Below are 23329 nucleotides of genomic sequence, written 5' to 3'. Positions count from 1 at the left end.
TGTGACTTTTAAAATCCCCGGGAGTTCCCAAACCCCAACTTAACCTTTCCCCCTCCGGCCCCCTCTTCCCCGTTCACTCGTTCGTCGTTCGCTTCACTCGTTCGTGGTTCCTTAAACTTCTCGAAAACTGTCCTTTTTTGCACCAAGGAGCGGGTACTTGTTGTTAAAGTGAGCACAAATACTTCGTCTTTCCCCCCCTCCGGCCCCCTCGCTCCGGCCCCCCCCCCCCAGGTCGAGGAGCGTGCCAAAGGCCGTGTGGAGCGGTCTGTGTATGCGGCCTACCTGCTAGCCTGGTCGGTAGCGTACCTGCTGCCCGTGGCGGTCGTGTGTTTCGCGCTAGGGGAGAGAGGGCTGCAGGTGCTGCAGAACTTTGTGCTATCGTCCTGGTCTAACGCCACGGCGGAGGCGGAGGAGGAACACAAGCGAGCACACAACGGGTAAGCGAGGTTAGCTTATGTATTTTTCTTTTTTACTATATTTTTTGTTTAGGGTTTTTTCTTTTCCAGTGTATATTCGGTAGCACTTAGGGGTTGTTTAGGTGTTTTTTTGGGGGGTTTGGGGGTGTCGTGTCCTTGTGGGGGGTGGGGGGGTGCGTGGGTGGGATGGGGGTAAAGGAGGGTTTGGGATCCATTTTATATGCGGTACGACAGCACTTGTCGAAAAGGCCCCCGACTGTGATGCGGTCTGGAGGGGGAATGGCCGGGGGGCTTCTGACTTGAAATTTGACCTAGCCCCTCCCTTGAGTCCTCGCGTGTGATGGTTTTGCTCTATCCATCCTTGAGCTCCTGCTCTCCTCTCCCCGCCCCTACCCCACCCTACCGTGTCCTCCGGATACACGTACATATATGTACATACGTACTCATATACACCTACCTACCTACCTACCTACCTACATATATACATACGTACGCACGCGCGCAGAAAGTACCTGTCGCTGTACTTCATCCTGGGCTTAAGCTCCATCGGCGTGCAGCTGCTGCGCTCCTTCCTGCTCATCCTGGGCTCCATTAGAGCGTCCAGACTGCTGGCGAAGAAGCTGCTGGACAAGGTCGTACGACTGCCCATGAGCTTCTTTGACCAGCAACCCACGGGTCAGTGGCAGTTGTGTGGGTTTTAGGGGGGCTTGGGATTGTTTCCGGCGGTGGTGGTGGTGGTAGTGGTAGTGGTGGTGGTGATGGTGATGGTGATGGTGTTGGTGATGGTGGCGAAGGTGGGGTTGTGGAGAAGTTCAGAGGCGCAAGTGTGGGCGGACGGGGTAAGGGTGTGTGCGGGGGGGGGAGGGGAGGGGAGGAAAAGCTGTGTATGTCGTACGGGTTTCGGGTGGTTGATACCAACTGGCGTGCAACTCCCGTCGCAGACCTCCTACTCCGGCTCCGTTCCAACCCCTTATTCCAGCTCCACTTTATCGCCTCTCTCGCCCTCAACTCCCTCGCCCTTTCCGTACAACCCTATACACCTCGACATTGTGCTCCGCGCCCACGTATCTGTCCACATACACATCCAAATCACGACCAAATTAACAAAAATGTTTACTATGAATAAAGTTACAATTTGTTTTTAAATCACCTTTTTTTATCATCTTTTGTTTTATCTAGAACCAAAGATCCTATGCTTGTTATTGCAGGATCACCTAAGGTTACATTGCCTCACATACACACACACACACTGCCCTCCGCTCCCCCCCCTCCTCCCCCCCCTCCTCCCCACCGCCAACCCCCCGCCAACCCCCGTCCCAGGTCGGCTCCTAAACCGCTTTACGAAAGACACGGAGGCACTCGACATCAACGTATCGGGCGCCGTGAACTCCGCGCTTTCCACCTTCGTCACCGCCATGCTGTCGGTTGTGGTGGTGGTGGTGGTGACGCCGCTGGCGGTGGTGTGTTTCCTGCCGCTGTCTTTCGTGTACTACCGTGTACAGCAGCTGTACATCGCCTCTTCCCGGGAGTTGAAGCGGTTGGACTCGTTGGCGTTCTCGCCCATATTTCAGCATTTTGGGGAGACCTTGACGGGCCTTACGACTATTCGGGCGTTTCGTAAGATGGACCAGTTTATGGACAAGAACAGGGTAAGAGTTGTGAGGGGGAGAAGGGGGGAGAAAGACGAACCACAAACGAGTGAAGCTGCTGCCCCAGGGTAAGAGTTGTGAGGGGGAGAAGGGGGGGAGAGTAAATTTGAGAGCGGGGGGGAGAGCAGGGCAAAGTGCAGGAGGAGGAGGAGGAGGTAAAAAAAGGAAAAGGATGTCCTTGAAAAGGCGGGAGGGAGGGAGCGACAGAGAGAAAGAAGAAGGAGAAGATGGTTTTCACTTGGGGGGCTTGTTTTAGGTCAGTACGAACAGTACGACATTTGTAATTAATTAATTAAATTTTTATTATAAAAAACAGAACCTTCCAGTTACTTTTTATTCCGCACCGTGGGGCCCACAGAAAACCCGAAAAGTATAAATCAGCTTTCCGGCTTGTTTGTAGAATTTTATTGAAATATTGGGTTTTAATTTTTTGGGGGAAGGGAAGACTTACCGTAATACATGGGGGGGATATTCAATTAATAATTTTATTTGGCTAAAGATTCCTGACAGCCGTACACGGATCACCCACTTTACCTAATCCTTCCTAACCCGCGGGCTTCCCCCCCCCCCTACCACCACCGAAACCCCCATGCAGGCCAACCTCAACCACAGCAACCGAGCCTACTGGCCCATCCAGGTGGTTAACCGTTGGCTGTCTGTACGACTGGAGCTCATGGGCGCATTTGTCGTATTTACCGCTGCTGTAACCGTGGCCGTCATCTTCCCCCGCAATGCCGGACTCGCGGGTCTGGCCATTACGTCGGCTCTCAATTTGACCGGAATTATGAACTGGATGGTACGGCAAACGACGGAGCTGGAAGTCAACATGAACAGCGTGGAGCGAATGGTGGAGTACAACAGGTAGTTGTGTACGGATTTGGGTTTTTAAATTTTGAATTCAAATATAGTTTTGGGGATGGGGAACTCTGGTTCTTCGCTAGGATTCCTTTTTAAAAAAACAGTTTGATTTATGTAAAAATGCTCATTATAAATCTTCTCGTTCTATGATGATGATGATGATGAAGTTCTCGTTTTTGGTGATTTGTCGTACAGGTACGACGAGGAAGCTCCTGCCGTGATTGAAAGCAATCGCCCACCGAAGAACTGGCCGACGGAGGGCGCCATTAGCGTCAAGGTGAAACCGAGGGGGTTAGACCGGAGGTTTTGGGGTTTTAGGGCTTAGGACAATCTTTCCAGGTTTTTGTTGTATCCGGAAGCCATCGCTGGGGCGAGGTGTGGAATACTAAGTGAGGTCATATCACTTCAAAAGTGTGTGTGTGTGGGGGGGTGGGGGGGTGGGGGGGTTTGGGGAGGGGAGCGGGGCTTTGGGACTGAGATACTGTGAACTAGTACTGTTTGGCTGCACTTCCGCCCCTTCATAGAGGGGTTCCGCTCTCCTCGTTTCAGACGGTGTTGTGTGTGTTTGGGAAAGGGGAGGGGGGGAGAAACCCCGCAGTCACCACCGAAACACACACACACACACACACACATACACACACATACACACACACACATACACACACACACCGTGACGAAGTGTGTGTGTGTGTGTTTTCCATCCTTTGTGTTCCGTACCCGATATGTCCCGACACCCACATCGTTCAATTTAACCAGTTGCATTATATCTTCTTTACCCATGAAATTAACCAGTTGGAGAGGGAGATAAACTTCCATCCTCAACTTCCCTCATTTGTCGTAGTGAACGATAAAATAAGTTGCATCTTTTGCTGCCACTTTTTTCCCTTTCTCCTGTCTTGCCTTTTTCGCATTCAGGATTTGTACGTGCGGTACCGCGCCGAGCTGGATCCGGTCCTTCGTGGTCTGAGTTTTGAGATTTCGGGGCGGGAGAAAGTGGGCGTCTGTGGTCGTACAGGTTGCGGCAAGAGCACCCTCATGATGACGTTGTACCGCCTGGTGGAGCCCAGCTCCGGAACCATCAAGATTGACGGGTACGACATCACGGCAATGGGCCTGTACGACTTGCGATCCCGGCTGAGTTTGGTGCCTCAGGATCCTGTCATCTTTTCGGGCTCTGTGAGATCCAATTTGGATCCATTTGGTCAATTCAAGTCGCGAGGAGATGGTGAGATGTGGGAGGCGCTGAAGCGGGCGGGACTGGACGAGACCGTACGGGCGTACGACAAGGTACGAACACGACATTAAAGCGTGCGTCTGTTTTCTTTTCCGCGGGTGTGTGCGTGCATGTGGTGTAGCAGTACCGATGCCTGACCCGGCCTATGTTTTGCACGTGCGGGGAACTTCAACTGCCGTACACCCCCAACCACATCTTGCCATAATTACAAGGTACGAGATGTACAAGGTACACGTCCCCGGGTGCGTCCGTCAAAACCCGGGGGGGGGGGACGCCATGGACTCGTTAATATCCTGGGAGAAAAGGAAAAAGAGGGGGGTTCTCCCCCGCCCTCGCCCTCCCCCGCTTCCGCTCCCCAGCGCGAAAGCCCTCTACCCCTCCCTCCCATTTTTTCTCCCCTTCCAGTCGTTTCTCTCTGGGGGGGCCCATCTGCCGCAGTCTCCTCCGCAAACAGTTCCAGGGCGATTTAAATATCCGCCATGTCTACTTCTTTCCCCCTTCCCTCTCCCATCCCGACTTCTTCTTTTGGAAAGAAAGAAAGACTTTTCCCCCTCCTTCTTTCCCCGCCCCACACCCCGCCGCCCCCGGTTACAGGGTTTGGACGCGGAGGTGAAGGAGGGTGGCGCCAATCTGAGTGTGGGTCAGCGACAGCTGCTGTGTATGGCTCGGGCGCTACTGAGGGCGAGCAAGATCCTTGTGCTGGTGGGTGGCTCGTGTGTCTGTCTGTCTGTCTATCTGTCTGTGTGTACGCATCAAAGTGTGTTTTGGTGCGGGAAAGGATGGGAAGGGGTGGCTGGAGTGGGAGGGTAAGGAAGAGTAGGCGGCATGAAAAGGGATGGGGTGGGGTGGGGTGGGGGGGAAAGAGAAGAGAAGCGGGAGGTTGAAGAAAGGTAATGGTTAGTGGAAGGGGTAAAGGTGGTGATGTGAAGGGAGACTTGGTGGTGGAGGGTGTCTTGAGGGTCGGTTGGCTCTTGTGATCTCTCTGGCTGCAGTCGACTTCATTCGGCCATTCATCGCCACTCCCACAGAGGCTCCGTTTTACCCCCCTCCCTCCCTCCCTCCCTCCCTCCCTCCCTCCCTCAATCCCACATTACGCCTCCCAGCTTCCCTTCATACCCCTCCTCTACGCCACACCCACATACACCGGGCCCCCCTCTTCTCCCGGCCCCCACGCACCCCGCCATTTCCCGCCTACTTGTAGCTTGTATATGATTTCCTCCCCACCCCCGCACCCCCCGCACCCCCGAATCCCCCTCACACCCCGAACCCCCCTCAATCCCCCGGCACAGGATGAGGCCACTTCCAACGTGGACAACTCGACTGATTCGCTCATTCAGAGGACCATCCGTACGGCGTTCAAGTGGGTCTTATGGGGGCCGTGTAAAGGGGGGGACTGCCTGCATGTACACGGTCCTGATGGGTGCGTATGTGTGGGTTGTGTGTTTTTTGGCGGCTAAGGCTGTGTGGGATGGATGGCGGATACGGGGGTGCGGCGGGTTTTGTAACCCATAACATCTCTGTTCCCTTCCCGCGCCCGTATATTTTCCTGCAGCTCTACAGCCCTTAGAGCCCTAGGGTAGAATCTGCAGACCTGCAGCCACTCCCGCGTTTCCCCACTCCCCTCACCTTGATATGCGACACACACACATACATACTTTCTCCCCCGCCGTATTTCCTTGTCAAGGCAGCATACCCCCACAGCACGGCAGAGCACATACGCACACGGCACACACACACACACCTCTCCCCCCCTTGCCCCCCTGCCACTCTTTTTAGGGACTGTACGGTTCTCACCATTGCCCACCGGCTGCACACAATAGTGGACAGCGACCGCATTCTGTTGCTCGAGGGAGGGCAGCTGGGGGAGTTCGGGTCCCCCGCCCAGCTGCTCCGAAACCCGCAGTCGCATTTCCGGTCCCTTGTGGAGGAGACGATGCGGGGCGGGGGAGCCGCAGCGGATGTGGTGGCGCAGGTGTACAAGTCGGCCACGGATGGGGAGTGAGGAGGGGAGTGAGGAGGGGAGACAATGAGGAGGAGGGGGGGAGTGAGGAGTGAGGAGGGGGAGTGAGGAGTGAGGAGGGGGAGTGAGGAGGAGGGGGGAGTGAAGGGGAACCGTGGGGCAATGCAGTTCCATGTCGGGTTGGAGAGGAAGATAGGTAAAGGAAGCGGATTCGAATTCGACCAGGCGACGAAACCGAAAATCCGGGCAATACTCCAAAAAGGGAAAAACACAATTAAATAGGTGGTGCAACACGTTTAAAAGTATCGAGCGAGCAAGGTTTGCTTTCCGAGCAAATAACTAGGGTTTTTATGTTTTCTGGTATTGCGGGAGGTTGGGAGGAGGAGGAAGAGGGGAGGTGTGTATGGGGGCCGCGGGGGAGGGGAGATGGGCTAGGGGCTGTTAGAGGCTGTTAGGGGTGCACCGTGTGGCACATCACGGTAAGATGGAAGGGGGAGGGGGACGGTAGTGGCCTTCGGACGGGAGGTGTTGTTGGTTTGTGTTAATAACCTCCCCCTACCCTGTTGTTGGTGTATGTGTGACATGTGCCTGTGGGGTGGGGTGGTGGGGTGTGGTGTTGGGGGTTTGGGGGTTTGGGGGTTTGGGATTTGTTCAGGGGATGATTACGGATATTGTGCGTGCGGGACTTGCATGCAAAAAACTAGGATGAATGGATGGGCGGGCGGATCGGGTTTGGCGATTGGATGGAGAGGACAGGCGAGCGGGAAAAACGTGTTGTTTTCTCACCACCTCGTCATGGGGGTGGTTCGAACTGGGGACGTCGAAGCCCCGGTAAGCGGGGTAACCCTCTACTTCTTGGGCGCTATGTTGTAGTGGCGCTGCTTGAGGGTGATGGGGGGAAAGGATGGCAGGCGGAGGAGGTATGAGCAAACCGCCTGAGAACCGTCTGCTCAAATCCCCTTCCGGAAATTACTGAGGGAATTGAAGTACATGTCGATTTGGCCGTAAGGAGAGGGGGGTGAGGAGGGAGAGAATGTATGTGCGTACGTATGTGTGTCGTGTATGCGAGAGTGTGAGGGTGACGAGTGGTTTGTGCGTCTGTCAGTCAGTTAGTCAGTCCGTCTGGCGATACATCTGCTGTCCTGCCGCATCATTTATGGGCCCCATAACGGTGTGTTGCTAGGCGCTTCACTTTTCGTGGTGCGGGATAAGGGTAGGTTACAAACGTGGCGAAATTCTAGAATCTTCCTGCTTCCTGGCCTGGCTGCGTGAGGCCAGCAGCAGAATGCAAGCTATAGCCATGCGAGTACCCTAAAAGCCCTGCTAAGTACTTTGACCGCGCGTACTCATGATTGCAGCTTTTTTGCTGAACCCGAGCTGCTGCTGCTGCTGCTGCTGCTGATGATGATGATGATGATGATGATGATGATGATGATGATAATGGTGGTGATGATAATGATGGTGATGATGATGATGATGAAGATGATGGTGGTGATGGGTCTTGTATAGAAGGACAACGAGAGCTGTGTTGGTTCGTTGTTAGGTAACCGTCCATAACGATATTGCGACGGAGTGTGGAGGGAGCACATCACATCTGACGCTCGGGACTTCCTAGATGATGATAATATGTCGATATGGCCAGAGAGTGAATCTGATAAGACCGATACCAGCATGTTGTGTTTCCGTATGCGCATATAATACCCGCGGACGCAGCCCCCTGAACGGTCACCAGCGTTGTCCAACCCTTTTGTAATATAATATTTGGTCTGTCCTTATCTGTGTCCTTACGGGCTCTTAAGTAATCGGAATTCCGATGATTGGTGCTTTGCGAAATATCCTGGCTAAGATGGCTAAGAGTTGAGCGTTCAATTCGTCATGAGGAGAAGCTGCTATAGAAGACGCAGGAGCGGTCTTGCGTATGGCGCCATATGTAAGGGTTTGGCAGCAGATAAGGGTTTGGCAGCAGACTCGATGCAGCGCCATACCCCATGGAATCGCCAAGGGCATGAGCAGACATGAGCATGTACCCGCAGGGCCTGAAATTACCATAGTTCCACGACCGACTGAAGACATTACAAAAATGAAATGGCAGAAGTGCTATTGAACGAGTTCCCTGCATGTGCCCCAACGGGATGTGGGGCCCTGTGCGACAGGCTCCTAACCACCGCAAGCCTACTAAACAAGGTCCATGCCATGAAGGTCAACCCTGTCAAATCGGATGACCAACTGAAGCAGGGACACAGGTCCCAGCTTTACTCAGATAATAAAGCCTCCGGCCCATATGCAGATATGGACTCCCGCAATCGTGCGGGATTCAGCTGGCGTTCTCGACCAACAGTCCTCGCAAGCAGCAAACCTTAATAACAATTGGATAAAACAGTCCTGTATACAAATTCAGTAAACAGGTGGTAAGTTAAGCGCAGCAGTGGTAATGAGGACCGAACAGTTCGAACGTCTAACCGATAGTTCCAACCTCCAACCGGCATAGGCCAACAGTGCCGCGAGCTTGGCAAGATAGCTTACATGATACAACATGTGGCGGATCATCCTTTGTGCAGGAACCTGCCCAAGGCCTCACCCGTCCCGTATATCGATATCAACATATGTACCGGACATTATATGCCCTAGAGGACTTCGTAGGACAAGTCTATTCCTTAGGACAAGTATTTTTCTTCTGCAATTATAGCACTGGACTGCTACAGGTTGATGTACGGTGATCGCAGCTTCCACGTGTGCCACGGCTCTGTCAACCGTCTTTCACAGTTCTGCTGTTTCGGGCCTGTATGTCAACTGTCTAACAGTCTATTTTGCAGAGCTGGTTAGACATGTTGTGATTGCGCGGCGACAAGGATCCGGTTAGCTGTTTCGAGTCCGCGGGTTCCGGGCTTTACGAACACTTGCACCCCAGCTTATAAAGAGTACCCAAATTTCGGAAGACGGAATTTTTTTTGAATCGTTATGATCCGTGCGACATAACAATGACGAATATGGAACAGGTGCGCGACGTCGGCAGTTGCTTCCCTTTTGACTGAGGTTCACTTCCTAAAGGTTGCTAAGTTTTATCAAATAACAGCCGGTAGATGTTATTTAACTCCATGTGGAGGAATTCACCGTATCTGCGTTGATTGATATTTTTGGGTGTTCCATTATCCCACATCCCATACATGCATCGCAACCCATGGCTACAGTAGGCGAGTTGCTTCAAAGCAGCCGCGAAGACGTCTAATGGTCACTATCATCCCGTGCCGTTACAGATCACGCTTTCCACGGAGCGCGTCACGGCAGTGTTCGTTCGGAAGCTGCCCGGCGGAGCACAGCAGGCCCTGGTCTGCACAGAGCGGGGCATTCAACCCTTGCTAGGACTCGAGGACGATGCTGCCGGAGCCACAGAAATTCGCCTGGGCCCGCCGCTGGCGCTTATGGAGCGCACTGCTGACGGACGCTCCCTGCCGTACACCTGGTCTCCCCCGCCCGCTGCCGGCGGCGCTGGCGACAATGACCGTGCCGACGGTGCCGCGCGCGCTCCAGTCTACGCCGTTGGCGATGTGGGCCCCGTCGGCGACGGCTGCCTTTGTTTCGTGTCCACGTACGACACCATTGTACGACTGGACGCTGACGGCCACGTGGAGCTCGTGGCGGGCCAGCCCGGCTGCCCGGGACGCCGCGACGGCCCCGGCGGGGCCGCACTCGTACGGTCCCCTCTCGTCATGGCGCCGGACGGCACCGGCGGCGTGTTCTTCTCCGACGGCAGTCGCGACTGTGTACGGCGGGCACGGCTGGCGGCGCCGCCGCCACGTTCGGCAGCGCCGCCGTCGCCGGTGCTGCCCGTCACAGTGGCCACGCTGCCATTCCAAATCCCCGATTGGTCGCTCGTCCACGCGCTGTCGTACGATTACGCCGCCCAGGTGCTTTACGTGTGTACGCCGCGCATGGTGTATCATGCTGTGGGCGTCGGTACGGCATCGGGTACGGCGGCGCCGGGGTTGCAGCCGGTAGCTGGCGGCGAGGAAGGCGGCGGCAGCGGCTGCGTCGACGGCGTCGGGCGGGCCGCGCTGTTCGGATCCATTTGCGATGCCGTGGTGGACAGCCGCGGCAGCCTGTACGTCATCGACATGGAGGGACCCGGCGGAGGCGCAGTCGTACGGCGAGTCGACCCCGCCGCCGGCGGGGTAGTACAGACGCTGCCGTCAGCTTCGCTCGGTTATTTGGACCGTGCGGTGCGCCTGGCGATCTTGCCTGGCGGCTGGTTATGTTTGTACGAATGGGGGGGTAATAAACTCTGGATGTTGCAGCTGGGATTGGAACCGTCACGACCCGGGGTGCGGGCACCGCGGCTGGCGGCGGCAGCGGCGGCGCCAGCCGTCGGTCCCGACCTGGGCGGCCTCGCGGACGATTTCGGAGCCCTACTGACGGACCCTTGGCACATCGCTGACGTCATCATCTTGGCGGGGGATAACCTCTTCCCGGCGCACAGTCAGGTCCTCATCGCCCGCTGCGAGTATTTCCGGCGGCGGCTGCTCCAGACTGGCAACCCGCAGGACCACGTGCCTGTCGCCGCCGCTACAGCTGCCGCCGCCGCCGCCGCCGCCGCCGGCAGTGGCGGCGATGGCAGCGGCGCGGACGTGGCGGCGGCTGCCGCCGTCAGGCTGCGGGAGGTGCCTCTGGCGGACGCCGACCCGGAAGCTGTTGCCCAGCTACTGCGGTACATCTACACGGGGAGCGTTGACTTTCCTGACCTGCTACTGCGGCCGGTACTGGAACTAGCAAACCGCTTGCTACTGCCGAGGTTGGCGGCGGCGGTGCAGCAGCAGCTACATCAGAAGCATCCGCCAATGCAGCCCCCGCCGGCCGCCGTGTACGACACCGCCGCAGGGACGGAGGCGGAGGCGCCGGTGCCGCCAGCTCCGAATTCCGCGGTGCACGTTACCTCGGGCGGGGACGCGGCCGGCCTCCAAGGGGACGCCCCTGGAGCTCTTCACGGGGCCCAGGTGAAGTGCTGAGGAATGGCCGGGTTTCGGAGCTGCGGCTTAGTTACCCCCTCTCTCCTCTTTCACTGTATGTGTACGTCCCGTCCCGGCACGGCACGGCACGGCACATCATGCCATGTGACACCAGGCCACGCCACACTGCCATGTGACATCACGCCACGCCGTCTCCCACGACACCGTTCACGCTCACGCTCGCATCCGCATCCGCATCCGCATCTGAATTCCGGAAGCTGAAAGCCGGTTAAGTACCTTAAGTAAAACCAAGCCTTTGCGGTTCGTAAGCGGTTCGTAAGACCTCTCCATGTAACCTAACCTAACCTTTTTGTAATTTTGTCCGGTCTGATGGACCAAACTATCAACTGCAGGGCCAGGGTTGTAGTACTGCTGCTGCGGCGGCGGCGGCGACAGCGGCTGCTGAAGCCACGGCGCCGCCACCCTCAGCTCCGCCGCCGCCGCCGCCGTCGCCGCTGGCGCCATCCGACCAGGTAACTTCTCCGTGGGGCTCCGTGGGGCCGACGGCACCGACGGCAGCGATGGCGGTGCCGCTGCCACTTGCTGAGGAGAAGGAGGAGAAGGAGGAGGAGGAGAAGGGTGATGATGACGACGGCAACGCCCCTTCAGCGCCTCCGGCCGAGGCCGGACAGCCGCTACAGCCGCTACAGACCCAACAACGTCCCTCACAGCCATTGTCACAGCCGCAGCTGCAGCCGTACACTTCGTACTGCTACACGCACCGTCCTGGTGAGCCTGGCTCCGCTGTCCTTGCGTGTCCTTCTCCTGCGGATGTACGACATGATGCGGTGCGGTGCGGTGTGGTGTGTGGGACAGGGGGGGGTCATATCTTCACCCTGCGGCCGCTACCCGGCAGACCCTGCCGTCACCGCGGGTGTTTCGGGGCACCCTCATCCAGTCACCCTACTAGGGTTGGCACGGGTACTATATTAGAAAAGAGTAGTATACTATTATAGTACTATGCATAGTACTATATAGTATGCAGAGCTCTAAACTGGCACTAGTTTACGACGCTCGTACCGCGTTCGTACGTAGTAAAATAATATAGTAAAAAATAGTAGTAGATAGTACTAGATTTGGGTTTGGATAGTGTCAAGTATTAGTTGGACCAAGTCGAGATCTGCAGTCAAGCTGTATTTTGAAGGGCTATAGCCGCGTCTTCGAGATGTGCTACGTAGTTTTGATGAATAATGTCAAGGGAATCCAGTATAAAGAATGACAAGGCGATCAGAGGCTTGCAGGAGCAGGAAGCACAGCAGCAGCAGCAGCAGCAGCAGCAGGGCACCAAGGGAAACGTACATCCCTAACACGCAGATTGATGACTGAGCGATGATAGATTGAGCTGCTGCAGTTTGCCGAATTGGAGGGTTACGTACTGGGCCGTTATAGTGCAGGAACTTCACTAGTATGGCGTCCGTGTGTTGTCTTGTGAACACTGGGTCTTCTATCTGTGAGTATGTCTTTATGTGCCATAACACGCCTTGAGACATGGGGTTTGGGGTCCACCCACCGGGCACTGAACTAACAAAAAGTGATCTGGATGACCGCAGCGATCTGCTTTCTAATGTCTAAGTACATATTTAGAAAGAACAAAAGAAGACCTTTCCAACGGTGTAATTTTCAGGTACAATGGTTGGCCGTACACCCCCCTTCTACTGGGAGCGTGTACCTGCCTAGTAATAGTATCATAGTACTACATTACTATATATAGTACTATTTCTTACTATACTATGCTATTTGGGTTTAAAAATATAGTATTTTTGCCAACCCTACACCCTAGCCAACTTCTCAGTGGATCGCTCGGGTTCCGCACCCACCACCTGCATCCAACGGAATCTGCCGGATCAACGGCGGCTCAACTCCATTCCTGGTCGGCTCGCAAGTTAACTTTATCCCAGGTCACCACCGTCCATCAACTAGGGGCACTTTTACCTTCCACCATCGGAAGGATTCTCGACCCGGACAGGACTCGATCCCGGAACCTCCGGGGGCATCCGTGCGTGCATATGTATGTATGTATGTATGTATGTATGTATGTATGTATGTATGTATGTATGTATGTATGTATGTATGTATGTATGTATGTATGTATGTATGTATGTATGTATGTATGTATGTATGTATGTATGTATGTATGTATGTATGTATGTATGTATGTATGTATGTATGTATGTATGTATGTATGTATGACGTTGATTACACTGTGGGCTGAAAAGCCGGGGGCCCAGGGCCGAAGCACAGCGCGGGGGGCGGGTGCATACGGCTGGTTAGTCTCATGCACTCCGCCCCCGGGTCAGGCCGCACGGGAAACGACGGCCGGCACGCAACAGCGCTTGTTTGGCGCTCCAACTAGACGGGATCTATGCCCGTTGGTCTCCTAACATAAACGAAGTCGCAACTGGGGGGCTCTTCCTGCCGACCGAACGAACCGAGCATCTCAGAGAGCTCGCTACCAGGACTTGGGCGACCGGGAGCCCGACGAGTCTTCCCGGGCTGGGGAGGTCACCAAGCTCAAAAATCCTCACGCAAAAAAGAGCGCAAAGAGCTCACACCACAAGACGCCAAACAGCCTCCTGAGACTACTACCCTCCTCCGCCTCTCCCTCCCTGGGCTAGTCCAGGGGAGATAGCCCCCGTCGAGGGGGTAACACCGCACAAGTCCGCGCCCTTCCACAGCACTGGGTCTAAATTGAAAAGTACTCAAACGGGAAGACCCTGCGGCAACGCCGGGCGATCAAGCCTCCGGAAACCACAGGGGGGGAGGGTAGCCAGCTCGGCGCCCCCCCAATACCGCTCTACCAAGACGGCTGGTTCCCAAGATCCTATCTCACCTAGACGCCGCACCACGAAAAACCCGGTCTCGTACCCTGAAGAACCTGTATGTATGTATGTATGTATGTATGTATGTATGTATGTATGTATGTATGTATGTATGTATGTATGTATGTATGTGTGTATGTGGCCCCCCGCCGTCACTGACCCCCGCCAACAGTCGCCGTCACGACGGAGGGAACCAGGCCGACGGCACCGTCAGCACCGGCAGCGCCGCCAACCTTTCTCGCTCCACCAACAGCCGCGGCGTACGGCGCAACGCAACAGACGTACAATACCGTACCCGGCCAGATGTACGGCACGGCGCCACCGCTGCCTTCCGCAGCCTTCAGCGGGGGCCCAAGCCTGGAGGCTGGCGGCTATGGGTTTGTACAGCCGACAATTTACGGCAATACGGAGCTGTCACATCCGTACGGAGCCCACGGTAAGACATTTTTAGTTTCCCGCTGATGCGGTTACGTTTTTGTATCAGTTTAGGAGCAAGCAGTAGCAGTAGCAGCAGTAGCAGTAGCAGAGCCCGAGGCGGCGTTGCTGGTACGAGGTCCGCAATTTGTTTATTATGGCGCCAACCTGATGGCGGGCAACTGCGCATGGCTCCCTCTCTCCAATATGTAAATCCGCGTCACAAGACGTCCGGATTCATGGCAACACCGCATGGGCACCCCCGGGTCATCATTACTGCCCGGTGTTCGTACCACACCCACACCCGTACACAGGCTTGTCGTATACGCCGCCGCCAGTGTCGTCGTCGTTGGGGTCCCTGTACGGATCGGCAACAACGGCGCCGCTGCCGCCCCCGCCGAACGCCGGATATGGCATGCCGTTGCCGCTGGCACCGGCATGCCAACCTTCATCGTCGTACCCGATGCCGGGCTACCCGCCGCAAATGTACGGAGATGCGTCGCATCCGCATCCGCATCCGCAGCCGCCGCCTCCGCCCGGCGGAGGTTATTATTATCCGCCATTTCGTTGAGAACTCTATCCTTCTCTGCAGCCCCACCCTGAAGCCCCTGGACCTCTCCAGGGCATCAAGTTTCCACTGTTTACTAGTCACACCGTCACTCACACCGCCTGCCGGAATGTATTTAAAAGCATGATGCTAATAATTATTTGGATTTGGATTTGGATTTGGATTTGGATTTGGATTTGGATTTGGATTTGGATTTGGATTTGGATTTGGATTTGGATTTGGATATATCTATGCTTTACCCAGCTCTCCCATACGCTCCTGGTGTCTGTTTGGATTGTGACCCACAAGCATTATTTAACACCCAAACACAAAGAGCTCTTCGTGGTTGTCCTATTAGAAGGTTCACCCACAAATGTGTGTGTGTGTGTGTATGTGTGTCGCAGTTTATCTTTGGCTATGAAACATGCAGATGGCGTTTCTGGCTCCAGGAAGTGCACTGAGGACTTGTTGCACTGTCAACATGACTCAATCAGTATTCGGAAGCCTTTGACCCTCTCACCTTGTTTAGGGGCACTGGAGCAACTGTACTGACTGAAAGAGTGTAATTAACTCATCCTGGTTACAAAATACATGCTTCACGCTTTCAGATTTCTGATCGAGGGCTAGTAGCTATGGTGAACTAAGCTATAGGCAGTGTTGACTCAGGACTGCCCTAGGAGGTCATCCAAGGTCACCCCCCAATACTCAGGCAAGGAACTGCACAGCACACATCACAACTTACACGCGGACCCAGTATCAAATTATATGCATTCCCTACATAATGCCGCAAATAGTGATGCTGCGCAAGAAGGAAATTGTGATATGTTTGGTACCCAGCAGGCAAGTCGACCCGCTGGTAGTGCCCACAATTCATCAGCCTGGCTTTTCACCAGGCGCCCAGCAAAGTCACATCTCTTTTGGGCATAAAGTGATAGCTCCACTCCAACTTATGAAGGAACATCGAGAGGTCCGTCCACCTGTTACATGCTATTCCCTAATATGTGCTTCGTTGATGCACAAGTTTGTTGGAGCTAACTGAATTCTAACTGCCTATTTTGCCGCCTTTCTGTCGGCCCTATGGCATAAAACGAGGGGTAAAACCCCTTAAGTGTTGAGTACCCCAGGGGTTAGGGGTAGGGGTAAGTGGTTACCCATGTGGCTATGTACGAAGAGGGGTGGGTAACCTAACCCCGGGGTAGGGATAACCCCTTACCGAGTGGTAACAAAGGGGCCGGGGTAATACACTAATGAGGGGTAACGGACAGGGTAACCCATGTTTACGAGTGCGGGCAGTATTTGAAGTGCAAGAGTAGTTAGAAGTTCCTGGACCGTATGCGAATCTTATGGCTCCGACCTCCGGGTCAGACGGCGAACGGGAAGCTGTCATGGATGCCAACAAGTAAACGCCGCCTCAGGCGGAAGTCCATACTTTCAGAAGTATGGGCGGGGGTCGTAGCACAGGCTACGACTGGGACCACTGGGCCCCCTGGCTCGCGGAGCCCCGTCATTAAAGCATATGGGTCAACAGTGCACCATTCCGGGACTTGGCCATACCATTCGGAACTGACTGTACGATTGTAGCAGCTGGCCACCGCTGAAAAGGCCTCTCGAGATGCTGGCGGTCGCACTTAGCGCGTATTTGTAGAGGTTATGTGTGCCGTACTGTGTGCCAGCTACTACAACGATTCATGAGATGGCTGCATCCCCGCTATTTAAGCGGACGAAAACTCTCCCAATCGGTGTCTTCTGACACCACCATTTGCTTGTGTTCTGGTTTTGTGTTCTGGATATAGCACCACCACGCCTGGCTCCCAAGGCTTTTGGCCCTTCCCATTTTTCCAACTGGCTTCGACATCCTATGTAAGAAGGGTTCAGCTCCCTTGGCATCTTATGCGGCTTGTTGTTTTCCTGCCATTGTCTTTGCTGCAGCCGTTCATCTCTGATTTAACTTTTGAGCCTGCTGACGTGCAGGTGGGCACCAATGATGTGCCCGATGGCAGGCTCCAGCTGATGGGTGACCAGGTCCAGCCGGCATCATATGCCAGAGGCGCCTCTGGCATGATGTATATGGGGTTGCGGGGACCCGCCAGTAAGCTGCTGCTGCTGCTGCTGCTGCTGCTGCTGCTACTGCTGCCACTGTTAGCTGCTGCAATGGCTGCTAGCATCTACCATGATTCGGGTTGCAGTGTCAGGAAGAAACCACGCATCGTTTTTCTCTTAAATCTCAGGATCTTAAGACTCTTGGGATCTTGAAAAGCTTTGACGCAACACCAAATGCACTCTGGTAACATGCAGCCTCGCGCTTGCAAAATCTGGTACCGATTTTGTGGGGGAATCATGTGCAAGCACAGGCTGCATGTTTTCTTTGCCGGGGCTTTTCGTGCGGATATGAGGTGAATCATCAGACTATACGTAAAGGATAAAGGTAAGTATTGAAGACGTACAATAGTGTCGGGATCCTCGTTATGCTATGGCTGAATTAGAAGAAAGTGACATTTCAGCTCAATTAAATGACTATAAAGAATTAATACGGGAAATTTTGGCCCCTTCATCAAGAAGGGGAGAGATTCGTTGAGAGACACGGAAACCGGAAAGGCTCTCCCGTCTGCACATCGTACGGCGATCAGGATAGATTTGTTGTACGACAGTTTTGCTACCGGGACTCGAACCCGGGTCTCGAGAGTGAAAATCTCATATCCTAACCGCCTAGACTATAGCGAACTTGAGCTTCTCTGTTGAAGAGAGAAAGAGGTTACCTAGTTACACATAGAGTTCAGATCCACAGCTGTTACCCGCTGGACGAGGCGCGGTCCCGTCGGTCCGGAGGGTGCCGTAGCTCCCGAGCCGTTCGGGGTCGCCTCTGCTGCCGGCTTTTCCAGGCTGCGTGCGTGTGCGCGCGGGTGCATGCGGTCCACAGTTGTTACCCGCTGGATTGGTGGTGATTGCTAAAACCTCTGTCTCTGCGGATGTTCGGGTGACTGGATGAGGAGGGATCCTAGAAGGCTGGATCAACCGCCCTGGACTTCCAGTTCGTATGGCGTATTACAGTGTGGTAATGGTGGATGGAGCTGTAGGGTATGATAAATCGTATAAATGACAATGTGTTCAATTGGCCCAGAAGCCTCCCACTCTGTCACAACAGTATATGTATTACATTTATTACATGTATGTGCTTGCCTGCCGCCCCTCTATCCTTCAAACGATTGTACTTCGAGAAAACCCTTTGGAGACTTTCCTTAAATGTAGTAGCCGTTACACTGTACGGCACACATAACAACTACAAATACGCGCTAAGCGCGTCTACCAGCATCTCGAGAGGCCTTTTCAGCGGTGGCCAGCTACTAAATTAAATCTTAATAATTTTAGGAGGTAACAACCTAATCACTTTCGACTGTTATAAAAATATCACCATGCTCATCATCGTTATGGATTCAGCAGCACGGCGACGACACATACACAACACCTGCACACGAGCTTCTGCGTACGTGTCCTGTCCGTACATATTCGCTCTGCAACAATAACCTATCACCCTGATGGTGAGGATAATACTGTCTAGCAGCAGTCCAAGTAAAGTAAAGAGGAAGAGAGTTATTGTTCAACAAAGCTCTCGACATGCACAGAACAGCTCAACCATACATATGTACCACCTCTCCCCACACACCTCCAGTCCAAGGATGTCCTCAGTTCCCTTCTCTTGCTCATCCTACAGCTCCAGAACCATGGCACCCTGGGAACAGCCCGACCCCTGCGTGACTTTGGCGACAACAGCGCAACACCACTCACACATCCCTGACCTCCTCTAGGGAAGATCTTCTCAATTAACCAATCAAATGCTGCACTGCAGTCGATCGAAGTACCTGACATATACGACGCACCATGACCACAATAGTTGCGCTCCAGCAGATATCAATAATGACAGCACAACAAAAAATCCGAATTGCTTCTGTATGTCTCCATTTGCGGATAATATGCATGGCGCCTGCACTACCATCAGCACAGCCCTGAATCGTGGCGTTGTGTCTTTGGATAATCCAGCACTGGATGTAGGAGGGTAGTGAGAGAGCGCTGAGAGGGGGAGTGCGAGCCAACACGGGCACAGCCATGGGAAGCGACAAGCTAGGGGGTGCGGAAGTTGCCGCAACATCTGTAGCTTTGGAGCTGGAGCCAATCACGCTGAGTACCATTGACTTCTCTGGCTACACTGCACGACTGGCAGACGACCCTTGGGCGCTACATTTATCTCCTTCTGTCCATTTGCTTCATCGTACTTTGTCGTATCTCATAGCTAGATGGCTCCCAAGACAGCTACTACTACTACTACTACTACTGCCATTGCATCGGTAAGGTGCCTTTTCCCTCATTGCTTGAAAACGTTAGGACATTCTGCGTCTGTTCACAGCTGTCCTCTGCCCCCTCCGCAGTGCCAATATGTAGCCCCATGCAGCCGTCGGCTATTAAGCCCGACGACATGTACCAAAGGAACGCTGGAAATTGCTGGGCTACAGTTCCCCCTCCTCAACGGCTTGATCCAGACCTTGCGTCTGTCTGGATCCTGCACGCCAACAGCACACCACCACCACAACCCTCGCGTTTACGCGACTCCCAAAGCCCAAGTCCCAGCCAGGCGCTGAAATTGAGTACCATATGGAAAGTTTGGCGGAGCGACACAGTACGGAGGAAAGCACAGATGCAGCAGGCTTATCGAGTGGACGAAAAAGATGGCCATTACAGTATGAACATCTCCGTCAGGTCTCGGCGCAGTGCGTAACGCAGGTCGTCGTACACCTTGAGCATGAGGGACTTGGTATTGGGTGAGACCGACGACGCTGCCAGCACGTCTGCCAGCTTGTGGGCGGTGGCTGTGCCGTAAAAGGCGGTCAGGGCTGCGCGAACATCCAGCTGGCCCCCCGGCCCTATGAAGCGGGAGGAGATGTCCTTGTCTGCCGTTTGAATCGGGTCGAGACAATCACGCAGAAAGAGCAGACCGGCCCTTGTCAACGGCGTGGCATTGCCAACGACCACTTCATTCCTTGGACAGAATAAGTCGTTCAGGTCCTCGAGAAGACGCTCGTTGCTGTCGCCAGAAGCTGCTCCTTTGCGGTGCACATCAAGCCACTTGCAACACTGTGATGCAAGCTTCTGGCAGCGAAGTTTGCCATGGACAAGCTTCAACAGAAGCAGGGCGAGAGAGAGCTTAATTTTTCCTTTCAGGTCCAATGTGAACGTTACGAGATGGTCTGCAACACCTAAGACCTTACGAGTGCCCTTCAGCCGAAGGGCGAGCCTTGAGACTTTGTATGTAATCTCCAGAGGTTTGGAGATTGAAGCCAAAAGCACAGGAATCAGACCCATGGAGCCGGTCAATAATAGTATCCTAGCAAAACACAATACAATATGCGGAAATCACGTGCGGATACAAGAGTATGTGTTAGGAAATGGAAGCCAATTAAATGCCTTGTGCAGGTAAGCATAAAGTCTTGGGGTGCTGTTGACATTAACCGTCTGTACGGAGCCTCGGCAATACGCTGACTGTAAACAGGTGGCAAGCAATGCTGCCCGTAAATGTTGCTGTGTCATTTTTTTGGCTTAAGTGTAGCCGAACCCACTTTTGGTCTGACGTGGTCAGGAATTCTGGGTAGCTATCTTGTCGGCGTGTTTTGCATTAAAGAAGTTATTATTTTATCACTATGCCAAGTTGGTTAGGGATTTCCAGCAATTGCTTCAAAGGACTTTCAGAAATTATATAGGCTTCTAAGGTCTTCTGGAGCTTTTCCAGAGCTCCCCCCGCTTAGATGCCACCAACAATTGCCGAGGAAGCGTCCACAGCGACTGCAGGGAGACACCGAGCCGAATGGCTAACAGTATCAATTACAGAGCAGAAGACATTAACTGCTGGGCCACCCATCGATTACTCCTTCAAGGACTTGAAGTCAGTACTTGGTAAGCTACCAACGAATAGAACAGCAATCCGGGTCATACTTTCAAACGAAGAAGTTGGTGCTGACTCCGGTCGTACCCGACGAGCGACAAGTATGATGGGGAGCCTTGCAGGCATTCCACCTAACATTGCCAATATCCTTTGCATCCGACACGCTTGAAACACCTCAGGGAAGCGCCGATGCCCAAAGCCTCTCCCGCTCGGGGGCCGTCCTTCCCGCCATAAACGCCTCCTGCTCCCGGTTCCCTCCCCGCAGACCTCGTAATGGTGGAACCCACCAGCGGTAACGCGCACAAACCCGCGCTTCCCCCCGACGGCAACCCGCTGGAGTACCTTGAAGCTCTCGCCGCCCAGGACCAGCCCCTGGCCGACTCTGACTCCCTGGGCATCGGTGCCGTCACGGCGTCGCCACTGCTGGCCCCCGGCACCGCCGCTGGCACCGCCGCCGCCGCCGGCGGCACACCTACCGCCGGCAACAGCGGCAAGCAGCTGCTCCCTGCGCAGCGGAGCTCTGTTACCCATCCGGCGGCAACCAACACGGTGGCCGCTCTTGGCGCTAAGCTCAACTCTAACTCTCTCAGGCTGTGCAATAACCATTTGGTGTCACTTAACGGACTCAATCGCGTTATGCGGCACGTGCTGGAGGACCCCTCGCAGTTGGTTTGGCTGGTGAGGGAACCCGGGACCGGGGGCAGGTGGGGCATTTGGTTTCAGCCTGTGCGTGCGTAATCCCCTGGGATTGGTAGTGGAAGCTGGGAGAAGGTTTGCTGTGAAGGCTGGAAAGGGGTCCAGTAGTAGCTCAGTAGCCGCTAGCAGCAGGAGTCGTAAAAATGGCTGGGCATGCTGGTAGATGTTTGTTGCAGTGTTGTAGCGGGATGCATGTTGGGAGAGGTGTTGGGAGGGGGGGATGTGGCTCAGAGGAGTGCGCACATGGGGGCGGAGGACGTTGGCTGGGGGGCACTGAGAGCTCGCGAGGGGCGTGTGCAGGGTTGGGACTGGAACTGGTATGATTTAGGCTGCTGGACCAGGTGGGGATTGGGCATCATGATCTGCAGCTTCCTTTTAAGCCTGCATTACAAACAAACGGGAATTGCCATCATGTCGAACGATTTGCGCTTTCCTGATTGTTAGCTTTGCCAGAGGCCACATTGGTACTGCTGCCGCTGGCGCCGCATGTGTCGCCGTCGCAGGACGTGTCTTCCAACCAGCTAAGCACAATCGAGGACGCTGTTTTGGAGTTCCCTTCTCTTCAGGTGTTGGGGTTTTAGGGTTTTATCAACGTTACAAGTGTTCAGAAGGGAGGCTCAGTTGACAAGGGAGGCTGAGTACGGCGGCATGGGGACTTTGGGGGACTTGAACTTGATAACATTTCCTATGGACCCTGGGAGCTCCCGGACGCGAATAACCGGATAAGGGGTGGGAGGATAGCGGGCAAGGGGAGTACAGCATATTGGAAAAGAACTGGGGTGCTAGGTGTGTTTTCAGTGGAACTTAGGGGTGTATGTTTTCGGGGCCGCGGACCGTAATCGTATTCATATTTGCACGCCTGCACGTGCACATGCTCTGGAGAAAACGTTAGGTGACGCGCTTTGGGAGTCCGGTTTGTTGTAGGTGATGCATTTGTTGGGCTGGAATTAGATTGACCGCAAGATTGAGATTGTCTGTTTCCTGGTGCCCCTCTACATGCTCCCCCACAGGTGCTGTATTACCACGGCAACAATATCACCAACATAAATGACGTGCTTAAGCTACAGGCGCTTCCCAAGCTGAACAAGCTTACGCTGCATGGAAACCCTATCGCAGAGACGAAGAACTATAAGGTGGGAGTTCATGGCAACTCGGACGCCAGATGTGTGTAAATCCTCTGCGCTGAGTGAAAAGCCGCGCAAATGTCGCCGCTTGTGACCTGGGAGTTTATTGATTCGATTCCTTTGATTTTGTTTCTGTTCTCCGTGTATCCAGAACTGGGTGGTGGCCCATCTGCCGAACCTTCGGAACATGGACTTCGGGACCATCACGAAAGTGGAGCGCGACAAGATTGAAACGTGGTTCAAGTTTACCAAGAAAAAGTAATATGTCGTTGTCTCGTTGTGAAATTGAAGTTACCGTAAAGCGATCATATGGCTGGCTGACAAAGTGCGACCTCTTGTGAGCTGCTTTCGTAACGGTTGATTTTCCAGGCACTTCGAGAAGCTCCCACCGGAGATGCGCTGTGTCTTTTTGGCTGCATATTTTGGGATTACCACCGATGATGCGCTTGCGCTTTGTATGAGTATTGTACCCTAGATGGGTGCACGCGCTACCCTTGAAACGAAGCGATGGGTCGTAAACGACCGAGAGCGTCCATGCTAAATTCCTCAAAACTGTAAGTAACATTATGCCTCGTTTCCATCCTGCGGTGTGTGCAACTTTTGTGTTAGATGCAGCAAATGAGGTCGATGAGGCCGTTTATCGTACACTTTCGTACCGTCCACGGCCTGAAGGCCTTTGGGCC

General features: G+C 54.2%; 4 protein-coding genes across 4 annotated transcripts in view; 3 read left to right on the top strand and 1 right to left on the bottom strand.

Moving 5' to 3' along the window:
* Window positions 1-6159, top strand: part of mrp4 (ABC transporter) — a gene marked incomplete at both ends in the record, with an annotated part of 8893 nt that extends 2734 nt beyond the window's left edge. The window contains 9 exons of the mRNA XM_002946902.1: window positions 151-437; window positions 922-1091; window positions 1737-2065; window positions 2661-2926; window positions 3119-3200; window positions 3839-4210; window positions 4752-4859; window positions 5447-5517; window positions 5934-6159. Coding sequence (XP_002946948.1) covers window positions 151-437; window positions 922-1091; window positions 1737-2065; window positions 2661-2926; window positions 3119-3200; window positions 3839-4210; window positions 4752-4859; window positions 5447-5517; window positions 5934-6159 — 1911 coding nt within the window. The remainder of the gene's footprint in view (window positions 1-150; window positions 438-921; window positions 1092-1736; window positions 2066-2660; window positions 2927-3118; window positions 3201-3838; window positions 4211-4751; window positions 4860-5446; window positions 5518-5933) is intronic.
* Window positions 6160-9095: 2936 nt separating this feature from the next.
* VOLCADRAFT_87058 (uncharacterized protein) lies at window positions 9096-14921 on the top strand (the record flags this gene model as incomplete). The annotated part of the gene is made up of 5 exons (XM_002946901.1): window positions 9096-9113; window positions 9372-11105; window positions 11591-11846; window positions 14109-14372; window positions 14665-14921. 5 exons carry the CDS (start codon window positions 9096-9098, stop codon window positions 14919-14921), a joined length of 2529 nt encoding a protein of 842 aa, XP_002946947.1.
* A 3212-nt stretch (window positions 14922-18133) lies between these two features.
* VOLCADRAFT_103189 (uncharacterized protein) lies at window positions 18134-20322 on the bottom strand (the record flags this gene model as incomplete). Its single annotated transcript, XM_002946715.1, has 4 exons — window positions 19627-20322; window positions 18773-18962; window positions 18559-18600; window positions 18134-18154 (listed from the first exon to the last, which is right to left on the bottom strand). The coding sequence occupies exons 1-4, from the start codon at window positions 20247-20249 to the stop codon at window positions 18134-18136; spliced, it is 876 nt and encodes a 291-aa protein (XP_002946761.1). The 5' UTR covers window positions 20250-20322.
* Window positions 20323-20473: 151 nt separating this feature from the next.
* Window positions 20474-23220, top strand: VOLCADRAFT_103188 (uncharacterized protein). The gene is made up of 5 exons (XM_002946900.1): window positions 20474-20837; window positions 21092-21504; window positions 22026-22088; window positions 22533-22655; window positions 22798-23220. The coding sequence occupies exons 1-5, from the start codon at window positions 20690-20692 to the stop codon at window positions 22906-22908; spliced, it is 858 nt and encodes a 285-aa protein (XP_002946946.1). The 5' UTR covers window positions 20474-20689; the 3' UTR covers window positions 22909-23220.
* The last annotated feature ends 109 nt before the right edge of the window (window positions 23221-23329 follow it).

Source organism: Volvox carteri, assembly GCF_000143455.1.
Source record: "Volvox carteri f. nagariensis unplaced genomic scaffold VOLCAscaffold_4, whole genome shotgun sequence".
NCBI classification, from domain to species: domain Eukaryota; kingdom Viridiplantae; phylum Chlorophyta; class Chlorophyceae; order Chlamydomonadales; family Volvocaceae; genus Volvox; species Volvox carteri.
Note: the sequence above shows the minus strand (reverse complement) of the source record. Positions and strands in the feature narration are given on the sequence as shown.

What these genes read in the sequence shown, in the direction of transcription:
- VOLCADRAFT_103188 (XM_002946900.1), top strand. Translation starts at nt 20,690, where the DNA reads ATGCCACCAACAATTGCCGAGGAAGCGTCCACAGCGACTGCAGGGAGA. An exon ending in CCTCGCAGTTGGTTTGGCTG is followed by an intron (nt 21,505 to 22,025) that starts GTGAGGGAACCC and finishes TCGCCGTCGCAG; the next exon opens with GACGTGTCTTCCAACCAGCT. An exon ending in TGGAGTTCCCTTCTCTTCAG is followed by an intron (nt 22,089 to 22,532) that starts GTGTTGGGGTTT and finishes GCTCCCCCACAG; the next exon opens with GTGCTGTATTACCACGGCAA.